The sequence below is a fragment of the Chrysochloris asiatica genome, unplaced genomic scaffold (genome assembly GCF_000296735.1).
Source record: "Chrysochloris asiatica unplaced genomic scaffold, ChrAsi1.0 scaffold00160, whole genome shotgun sequence".
Lineage (NCBI taxonomy): Eukaryota > Metazoa > Chordata > Mammalia > Afrosoricida > Chrysochloridae > Chrysochloris > Chrysochloris asiatica.
In genome coordinates, this window is record NW_006408678.1 from 1,758,621 (window position 1) to 1,769,544 (window position 10,924).

The 10,924-nt window shown below is 39.2% G+C and overlaps 1 protein-coding gene across 1 annotated transcript in view; it reads left to right on the forward strand.

Moving 5' to 3' along the window:
* NFYB (nuclear transcription factor Y, beta) overlaps positions 1–10,924 on the forward strand; it is a 22,364-nt gene that overhangs the window by 6,971 nt on the left and 4,469 nt on the right. Inside the window, exons 2-4 of the mRNA XM_006871082.1 lie at positions 1,930–2,023; positions 6,575–6,705; positions 8,977–9,174. Coding sequence (XP_006871144.1) covers positions 1,930–2,023; positions 6,575–6,705; positions 8,977–9,174 — 423 coding nt within the window. The remainder of the gene's footprint in view (positions 1–1,929; positions 2,024–6,574; positions 6,706–8,976; positions 9,175–10,924) is intronic.

The following is a 10,924-nucleotide window of genomic DNA, read 5'->3' on the forward strand; positions in this document are numbered from 1 at the left end:
GACTAAGGTGCGCCTGACCCAAGCCATGGTATTTTCAATAACCTCATATGCATGTGAAAGCTGGACAGTGAATAAGGAAGACCGTAGAAGAACTGATGCTTTTGAGTTATGGTGTTGGAGGAGAATATTGAAAACAACAAATCAATCTATGTTGGAAGAAGTGCAACCAGAGTGCTCCTTAGAAGCCAGGATGATCAGACTTGGTCTCATACTTTGACATATTATTAGGAGGGACCTGGAGAAGAACATCATAGTTGGTAAAGTAGAGGGTCAGCGAAAAAGAGGAAGACCTCCCCCTCCCCCCAATGAGATAGCTTGGCACAGTGATAGCAGCAGTGTGAACTCAAGCTTAAGAACAACTGTGAGGGTAGCACAGGACCTGGTAGAGTTTCCTTCTATTGGTCGTAAGGTTGCTGTGATCTGGAACCTGCTTGATGGCACCTAACAACAACAACAACATTTCTGTTTTATATTAGTTGTTTAAGATGGGGAAGACAGTAAGTGAAATAGATTCAGCTAGTAGGGGTGCTGTGTTCAGGGATCAGTAGGAGAGTCACATTTTACTCCTGACTTTGTGGTTTACCTCTTGGAGGCCACTTCAAAGTATCCGTAAATAAGAGGGGGATTCAAAAAGTTTTGTGGGAAAACGGAATGAAAAAATAATGGGATTTTTTTCCCCTCACAACTTTTTGAAGCCCCCTCAGAAGTATCCTGTATGTTCATAAATCATTAAAGTTATGTGGATTCTATTCTGTCCCCATCTTAAAACAACTTGTTTAAATCATGGAACTATATCTGTATCTACACTTAGATACCACAGTTAACAGATGCTTGAAAGGAACGCCACATTATTAAAGACTTGGAAATTAGCCTGGTATTTTCATATTAGAGATGGAAAGGGAGCCGTGTGTCCCACAAGCAGTACAATACTGTAGTTAGCAGCATTCAGTTTGTGCTGGGTCTTGGGCACAGACACACATTCACATTTCTCCTCTTCATTTGGCCTGTGATCAGACTTCATGTACCGATCAGACTTCATTCTTTCTTTCTCGGGTTTTGCAGACATACTGCTACTTTTAATTCAGCTACTGCATTTTTGTTGTTTTCCTCCCCTCACTCACAGCCCCTTATTTTTTGGGGTATTCTTTGTAAAGCACAAAGTAAGTGCCTGATGCTGTCTACAGTTCGCCACGTTGGGGAGATGGGAGAGAGCCAATTCAGGACTTGTGGCTCAGCGTCTCGCCCCTCCTCCCATATTTTCCTTACTGGAGGCCTTTTAGCTCCAAGCAGAATTCACTAAGCAGGCTTTGAAAGTGGGCATTTGAACCTCTCTCTGCCTATCATATTCCTTTCTACCATGATTTCTAGTCTCCCGGTTTTCTTTTTAAAGAATCAAAAAGGCAGGGAGGCAGCAAAAACTAATCTTTGACTAGTGTCAAGGGTGAGATGCTGGTTAAAAATAGAGACTACATGGGTACCGAATTGTGTAGGGAGTCCATATCCTTTGTTTGGAACAACTTAAGCAAGCGAGCTGGGAAGTGATGGATACAGATGACTTCCACTTGACTGACTACTGATTTTGGCTTTGGTTGTCATTCCAGGGGTACGTTATAATGCCAGGCAGGGTTGCCTGTACTATAGTCATGCTCGTATTTGAGAATTATGTAATTAAGAAAAAACAAGTGTGTGTTTTTGACTCAGTTTCTTGTTTTGATTTCATATTGGTATTACCACTTTTGAAGGTAAGAAAATCTTAAATAGTTGGAAAAGGTTGAAAGGTTTCCAAATGGAGAAATGTTTTCTTTGAATAAATTTAAGGCTATCCACATTTTAACAGGACCATCCTCAGGCAGTTTTTGAATATTAAATCTACAATGATTGTCATGCAACCTTTCTGGAAGCCGACTGAAAACATCTTTTCTCTCACAGATGGATGGTGACAATTCCACAACAGATGCTTCTCAACTAGGAATCTCTGCAGACTATATTGGAGGAAGCCATTATGTTATCCAGCCTCACGATGGTAAGAAAGCCAAAGACAGAAAGCAATGCCTAGGTCAAAGCCACTTAGAGAGTGGACAGTTTATGAAGAGAATGCGCTGGGTTACTTTGTTCATTCCAAGAAAATTAGCAATCTTGGATCACAGCTCAGTGAAAATCTAAAAAGATGTGCCATGCTGGGTTTTGTTTTGTTTTTATTATTAAGAGTAGTGTTTAACAGACTGTTGAGTGCCAGAAAAAGGATTTTTCTACAATAAAAGTTTACCTTAGTTTTACCTCTGCAGTTTCTTTTAAAATATATTGTTGATTTCTTATTTAATATTAAACATGACAAGTTCTTAGTCAGTTTACATGATAGTGTTTTTTGTTTGTTTGTTTGTTTTTAAAGGGTGAGTTGTTATATTCCTAGTACTTACAGGATAAGCACTGAACTTCGAACCACAGGGTTGTTGGCTGAAGCCCACCAGCTGGTCCATGGAAGAAAGATGAGGCTTTCTGTGCCCACAAAAAGATTAAAACCCTATACAGGGTCGTTAGGAGTTGAAACCAACTCCACAGCACTTAACAATAAAAACAACTTACATACAAACTGATTTTTAAAAAATTATTCACTATGAATTTATCCTAGGTTTTGAAATGGCAGTATTAAACTGCCCCATAAGGAAAAACCACCACTTTTCTGTCAGTTTGTCATAGTGTGGTGGCTTGTGAGTTGCTGTAATTCTCAAAGCTATTCCACCAGTAGTTTAAATACCAGCATGGTCACCCACGGTAGACAGGTTTCAGTAGAGCTTCCAGACTAAGACAAACTAGAAAGAAGGCGAGACATGTTACTTCTAAATGTTTAGCCACTGAAAACCTTACGAATTGCAGTGGAACGCTGTCAGATAGCACCAGAATGTTGAATATTGAAACATTATGAATATCACCAGAATATTGTAGATACAGTGCTTGCCAAAGAGCTGTCTCCTTAAAAAGAGTTGACCGTGATGACATGAATGGAATAAAGCTTTCAAGGCCTTCACTTGGCTGATGGAGCACAACTCAGAATAAGAAGAAACAGCTATAAACAGCCATTAGTAATCGGAATATTGAAAGTACACGGAATCTAGGAAAATTGAAAGTTGTCAAAAATGAAATGGAGCAGAGAAGACGACATCAAGAGATGGTGTGGCTGGGGACTCGGGATCAGGAGATGGAAAGGAGCTGAGGACTGTGGTGGGGGGAGGTGCAGGCTTATAGGGTACACCCTTTGATTGGGTGAGGATGCATGGATGGGATGGTAACTATGCCAATGAAAAGATAGATGATGGAATGAATGTAAAGCTAATGTTCTCCCATGTAGACTATCACACAATTCACAATAAAACATTAAAAAAAAAAAAATGAAATGGAACACATAAAGATTGATCTCCTAGGCATTAGTGAGCTGAAGTGGACTGGTATTGGCCATTTTGAATCTGACAGTCATGGTTTACTTTGCGAGAATGACAAATTGAAGAGGAATGGCATCACATTTATCATTAGAAAGAACATTTCAAGATCTGTCTTGAAGTATAGTGTTGTCTGTGATGGGATGATACCCATACACCTACAAGGAAGACCAGTTAGTACCCTATTACTCATATTTACATACTATCCACTAAAGCCAGTGATCATGAAATTGAATTCTACCAACTTCTTCTGTCTGAATTTGATTGAACATGCCATCATGATGTATTGATGTTGTTTGTTATGTGCTGTGGAGTTGGTTCCAACCCATAGCGACCCTGCACAGGGTATTGATAATTATTGGTAATTGGGATGCAAAGGTTGGAAACAAGAAAGATCAATGGATAGAAAATAATGGCCTTGATGATACAAAAAAGCACTGGAGATCACATAATAAAATTTTGCAAGACCAGGTTGCAAGTATTTTTAAAAAATAACATAAAAGACGACTATATGTGTGGATCTCACCAGATGGAATACACAGAAATAAAATATTTGTGGGAAGAGATGGTGAAAAGCCCAGTGGCAACAGCTAAAACAAGGCCAGGGGCAGACTGTAGAACAGACCATCAAATTGCTCATATGCAAGTTCAGGCTGAAGAAAATTAAAACAAGTCCACAAGAGCCAAAATATGAACTTGAACATGTTCCATGTGAATTTTAGAGCTAGCTCAAGAACAGATTTGATGCATTAGACACTAACGACTGAAGATAAGAAGAGTTGTGGGATAACATCAAGAAAGCAAAGGATCATTAAGAAGACAAAGAAGGAAAAGACTAACTTGAATGTCAGAAGAGACTCTGATAGTTGTTCTCCAGTGTAGAGATGCTAAAGCAGATGGAAGAAATAAAAAAAATCAAGCCTCAACCTGTAATATGGAAGAATTCTATGGAGTCTTGGTGTAGTAGTGCTATAGTATAAGCACTGGACCACAAGATCAATATGAATTCAACCACAAGGTCACCAGTCTAAACCAATTCAGCAACACTTAACAACAACAACTTTGAATGATGCAGAAAGCATCAAAACAAGATGGAAAGGTTACCACAGTTGTTACACCAAAAAGAAATATTATAAGATCAAGATCCAGCGGTACTGAGGAATGAAGTCTGTGGTACACTGAAGGCATTGGCAAAAAACAAGATTCCAGGAATTGACGAATACAAATTGAAATCTCATCAAACTGATACAGCACTGGAGGCATTCACTCGTGTGCCAAAAAATTTGGAAGACAGATACTTGACCAACTAATTGGAAGAGATCCATATTTGTTGCCATTCCAAAGAGAGGTGACTCAATAGAATGTGGAAATTATCAGACAATATCATATTCAAATAAAATTTTGCTAAAGATAATTCAAAAATGGCTGCAACAGTACAGTTGTTCAGAAGTTCAAGCTGGATTCAGACAAAGACAATTATGAAGGGTATAATTTCTGACATCAGATGGATCTTGCCTGAAAGCAGAGAATACCAGAAAGATGTTTACCTGTGTTTTATTGACTATGCAAGCCTTTAGACTGTGTGGATCAAGCTGTGGAAAACATTGCAAAGAATGGGTATTCCAGAAGACTTAATGTTGCTCATGAGGACCATGTACACAGACCAAGAGGCAGTCATTTGTATAGAACAGGGGGACACTGAATGGTTTAAAATCAGGAAAGGGTGCAACAGGAGTGTATTTTTTCACCATACTTATTTTTCAATGTGCATGCTGAGCAGCAAATAATCTGAGAAGCTAGATTATGTGAAGAAAAACATGAATGGCATCAGAATTGGAGGAAGGCTCATTAACAACCTGCAATATGCAGATGATGTAACCTTGTTTGCTGAAAGCAAAGAGGACTTCACATACTTACTGATGAAGCCTTCAGTATGGATTGAACCTCAGTGTAAATAAAACAAAAATCCTCATCACTAGATCAATAAATAAACATTGTGATAAATGGAGAAAAGATCATAGTTGTCAAAGACTTCATTTTGCTTATATCCATTATCAGCACTCATGGGCACCGCATGCATTAGGCAAGTCTGCTGCGCATGACCTTTTTAAAGTGTTAAGAGCAAAGATGTCAGTTTGAGGACCAACATGTACCTGACGCAAGCCATGGTATTTTCAGTAGCCTCTTAGGCATGTGAAAGTTGGTCGTTGAATAGGGCAGATTGTAGAAGAATTGATGCATTGTGGTGTTGGAGGAAAAAATAGGTTTCCTTGGGAACCCTATACAGGATTATTTATATATATAATCTATATATATAGATTCTATATATGTATATATATATATATACACATACATATATATCTATATATATAGAATCTATCTATCTACATATATACTATATATATATATAATATATATATACACACACACACATATCCATATATATGGAGTCCTGGTGTGGCACTATGGGTTAATGTGCTAGACTGCAAACTTGGTTCGAACTGCAAGATTGGTGTTCACCACAATCAAACCAACAAAAACAAGTTACTGTATTAATAACCCGTTGGATCAGTAATAGCCAAGGCCTGTTTTTCATTCTGAATAAATATAAATCTAGTAGTACTCAGGGCATTTTAGGTTGTGGTTTGTGAATTGTATAGCATGCAACAATTGTTTCTGAGTACCTCCTCTATGTAAGGAACTGTACCAGTTGCTAAGGACACAAGCTGACCCCAGGCATCAAGAACAAGCTAATAGAGCAGCTCAGAGCAGGGTGGTTAAAGGTGTCAGAGCAAGGACACTGAGGAGCATTGGGGGGGCTTTGTGGAAGGAGGGATCACTCCTGATGGTGCTATGAAGATGCTTTTTGAGCTTCTCCAAATATGGACAAGTAGAACTGTAGTCGGCAAAGTTGAGGATAAAGGGGTTTTGGGAAGTGGGTGTGTTACAGCGAATAGACTCAGTTGGGACCCTGACAAAATTATAAAAAGAACTGCTATGCTTGCTAACTCACAAAGGAATCAGGAAATGAATGAGAATGGTTCTTACTCTAGATCGGTTCAGGTGGTCTTCTAAATCTTGAAGTAAAAATTTTATGAGGTAAATATGGTAAATTTTAAACTGAAACTATTTTTCTTTAGACACTGAGGACAGCATGAATGACCATGAAGACACAAATGGTTCAAAAGAAAGCTTCAGAGAACAAGATATATATCTTCCAATTGCAAATGTGGCAAGGATAATGAAAAACGCCATCCCTCAAACGGGAAAGGTAATAAATAGTATAGCTGAGGACCTTGGGTACCTGGGCTGAGGAGGAAGGACCATCAAGCCAGCCGGTATCTGCTTTATGGACACAATCAGCTATTGATTTTAGTCATTCAGCCTTTCAGTAAATCTTGTTTTCACTTCTACATCCTTACTTTCTGAACTGGGGTGTGTTTTTAGTTCTGTCATGTCCCCAGATGCTCCCTCACCCCTAGTTTATTGGGAGCAGAGAAGTAACTAGAATCCTTGCATTGTCAGAACTGTCAGGTTTGGACATAGGAAGATTGTAATTATTATAATGTTGCAGCAAAATTGGGTCAGATTGGGCTGATACAGGCATAGCGAGGATTTTTTTTGTCTTTTGTATTTGGAAACAATTATTTCCACATAATTTTAGGTATTAACATGCCTTTAAATTTGGGTAGTATGAAAGTAATTTTGTGGGACGACACTAACCCCATGTGATGACTGAGCACTTGAAATGTGGCTAGGCCAGATTGACAGGGTTTTGTTGGGTTGTATGTACACAGGTTCATTGTGAGCTGGAACTGAATCAGTGGTACCCCGCAACAACAAACAAACCTAAACTACACAGCAGGATTGAAGGCGTAATAGTAAAATATCTCCATTTAAAAATAATGATTCTACGTTGAAGTTATACTACTTTGGATATATTGGGTTAAACCAAATATAGAAATTAACTTTACTTGGGGAGGGGTGGGAAATTTTAAAAGAAAATGGACTTTTACCTGTTTGTTTTTTTATTATGTGATTGAATTATGTGTGTGGCTCCCATTGTTATCTTGCTTGACTGCATTGTTGCCATTCCTTTTTACTTTGCTCCAGTCCATAACGCAGGCATGGAGGGTGGGAGTGTGTTGCAGCACTGGATTTAGGGTCACTCCTAAGGGAAGTGACTGGGAAATTGCCTGGGTGTATCTTCTGAAGCTTCACTTTCAGATGTCAGCCTGTTAAGAGAGACTTATTTGTATCATGAGGTGGCTTTTAAAGAAGCTCAGAATTTATATCTGATACTTTGCATCGTCACTTGGACAAGTCACGACATGCCATAATTTCAGTCGTCCCTCCACTCCAGTGTGCTTCCTCACGGAGGTGCAGGGGTACAGCACTGCATATGTGCACCATGGAACCAATGTCCCTTGGGCACTGGAGAGTAGGGATGGCCAGCGGCAGTGACTTTATGCTTGCTCCACTGCTTTCCAATCTGCCATCTGTGAACAGCTGTCACGTGTATTCTGACTTGAGGGTTGCCATTTTTGTTGTTGACTACACCCAGCAGGGCATACACCAGTTCAACCATTTTTACATGGACAATGGAGTGATATTGATGACAGTCTTCAAGTTGTACATCTCTTCTCCTCCGCCTTTTCTGAACTGTTTCCTTCCTATCTGACCTTTCGAGTGGCTGTTGTCCGTTTGATCCTCTGGTAGTGTAGTGATTACGAGTGAGGCTGCTAACCTCCTCAAGGTCAGCAGTTGAAACTACCAGCTGTTCCTCTGGAGAAAGATGAGGTTTTTTTGCTCCTGTAAAGATGTACATAGACACTCTCTCTATACAGGGTTGCTGTAAGTTGGAACCAACTACACGGCACACCACCACCACCAGAGGTTGTTCTTAAAAGCCTTTAGCACTGAAGGCAGGCATTCTTTAATAATTAAGTTAAACTATTGTTTGATTTTAATAAGACCCCAGGGGTTATTTTGGGGCTAAGGTTTAAGGATTATAAAGGTAGGTAGGCATTTTAATAGTCAGTGTTGTGTTACTATTATTAACACCTTTCCGAGAAGAAAGATTCGTATCATCATAGGATATGATGATATCTTCTGAGCAGCCTTTTATTTTTGAAGGTGGTTGATTACGAAGGTGATAGGAGCCTTGGGGTTATTGTGAAGTGCTGTCAAGTTGATTCCGATCCATAGTGACCCTGTAGAGGGTTTCAGAGGAACAGCTGGTGAGCTTAAACCGCCGACCTTGCAGTTCAAATGGCTTTGCAGTCTGACGCATTAACCCACAGCGCCACACCAGGTAGTGTAGTGGGATTATGAGCTGGGCTGTTGAAAGGTCAGTAGTTTGAATCTACCAGTTGCTCCTTGGGAGAAAGATGAGGCTTTCTGCTCCTATAAATATTTAGTCTCAGAACCCCTATCCAGGGTTACTGGAGTTGGAACCTACTCAGTGGGCCACCACCAGCAGTAGCAGGAAGGTGATTTTGCTGTTCCCTGCAGATTAGTCACCTAAGGTTTTTCTCTTCAGATTGCAAAAGATGCCAAAGAATGTGTTCAGGAATGTGTCAGTGAATTCATCAGCTTTATAACGTCGGAGGCCAGTGAAAGGTGCCATCAAGAGAAGCGGAAGACAATCAACGGGGAGGACATTCTGTTTGCCATGTCGACTTTGGGCTTTGACAGTTACGTAGAACCTCTGAAATTATACCTTCAGAAATTCAGAGAGGTAAGTAGAGTGTCTTCCAATATGCTTTATAAAAAGAACAGCCAGTGCTCACTTTAACTTTTTAAAAATGTTTCTTAATAGAAATCATTTTGTAGCAAAACCAGTGAACATTTTTCAGAAGAAATGCGTAGTCATTTATCTTAATATACTTAGTCATTCTTTTTTTCCCATTATAACTAACCACAGCATAGTTATGTGAAGATTAAGACCAGGGACTCTGGATAACCTCACAGAGCTGTTAAGAGGACGAAGTGAGCTATGCTTGGCATATAGGGAGTATTCAATTTTAGCTCCTGCTCTTCGAACTATGGTTAGCTTAAAGGAGATAGCATCTTAAAGCTGGAGCCCTTTTAGATAATGTTGTTTTTAAGTACTCTGGAGTTGGTTCTGACTTCATAGTGACCCAGTATAGGATTTCCTGAGAGTGGCTGGTGAGTTTAAGTGGTCCAGTGCTTAATCCTATACCAGGACTCCTTGTAGATAGTAAAAAGAGGAAATTATACCTATACCCTTTCCTTTTTGATAATTGAATTCTTCTCCATTTCCTATTAGGCTATCTTTGCTTATGGTATGAATTTTATTAAATTGAGGTCAGCCCATTGAATTCTTGTACATTTCAGCTGGAAGGAGTCCTGGTGTAGGATAAGCATTGGACCTCAAGGTTGGTGTGAACTGCACACTCAACAGTTGAGACTCACAGCAGCTCCTTGCAAACCCTATACAGGATTGTGGAGTCAGAACTGACTCAGCAGCACGTAACAATAACAACATTTCAGCTGGGTGTCAGATTCACAGTATATTCAAAATAATTTCATAAAACAGTATGGTTAGTGTTAGGATCCGGTTAAATGAGTAATATCTGCATGGAATGATTAAAGTAAATAGAGAAATGTGTAAATTCCACGTAGCACTTTTCCAAATCTTTTGTATCCTAGAACTTTTAAGTGAATGGAGTCTTAAGAGGACTTTGGTTCAAATTTATATGCATTTATATGAGTCTGAACCAACTCCATGATACTTAACAACAATATATGCATATATTATAAGTGTGTATGTATATGTATCATTCAAACTGGAGCTGAAGAACATGAAAACAAGTCCACGGGAACCAAAATATGACCTTGAATTTATCCCACCTGAATTTAGAGATTGTCTGAAGAACAGATTTGATACAGTAAACACTGAAGACCGAAGAAGACCAGAAGAGTTGTGGGATGACATCAAGAACATCGTACGTGAAGAGAGCAAAAAGTCATTAAGAAAACAAGAAAGAAGGAAAAGGTCAAAATGGATGTCAGAAGAGACTCTGAAACTCGGTCTCCAGCGTAGAGATGCTAAAGCAAATGGAAGAAATGAGGAGGTCCAGAGCTAAACAGAAAATTTCAAAGATCAGCTCGAAAAGATAAAACCAAATACTATAATAAAATATGCAAAGATTTAGAATTAGAAAACCAAAAAGGGAGAACATGGTCAGCATTTCTCAAGCTGAGGGAACTGAAGAAAAAATTCAAGCCTCGACTTTCGTTATTGAAAGATTCAATTATTGAAAGGGCAAATTATTGAATGATGCAGAATGCATCAAGAAAAGATGGAAGGAATACACAGATGGAAGGAATACACAAAAGGAAATGGTTAATGTTCAACCATTTCAAGAGGTACCATATGAACAAGAGCCAGTGATACTCACAGAGGAAGTCCAAAGTGCATTGAAGGAATTGGCAAAGAACAAGGCACCAGGAATTGATGGAAT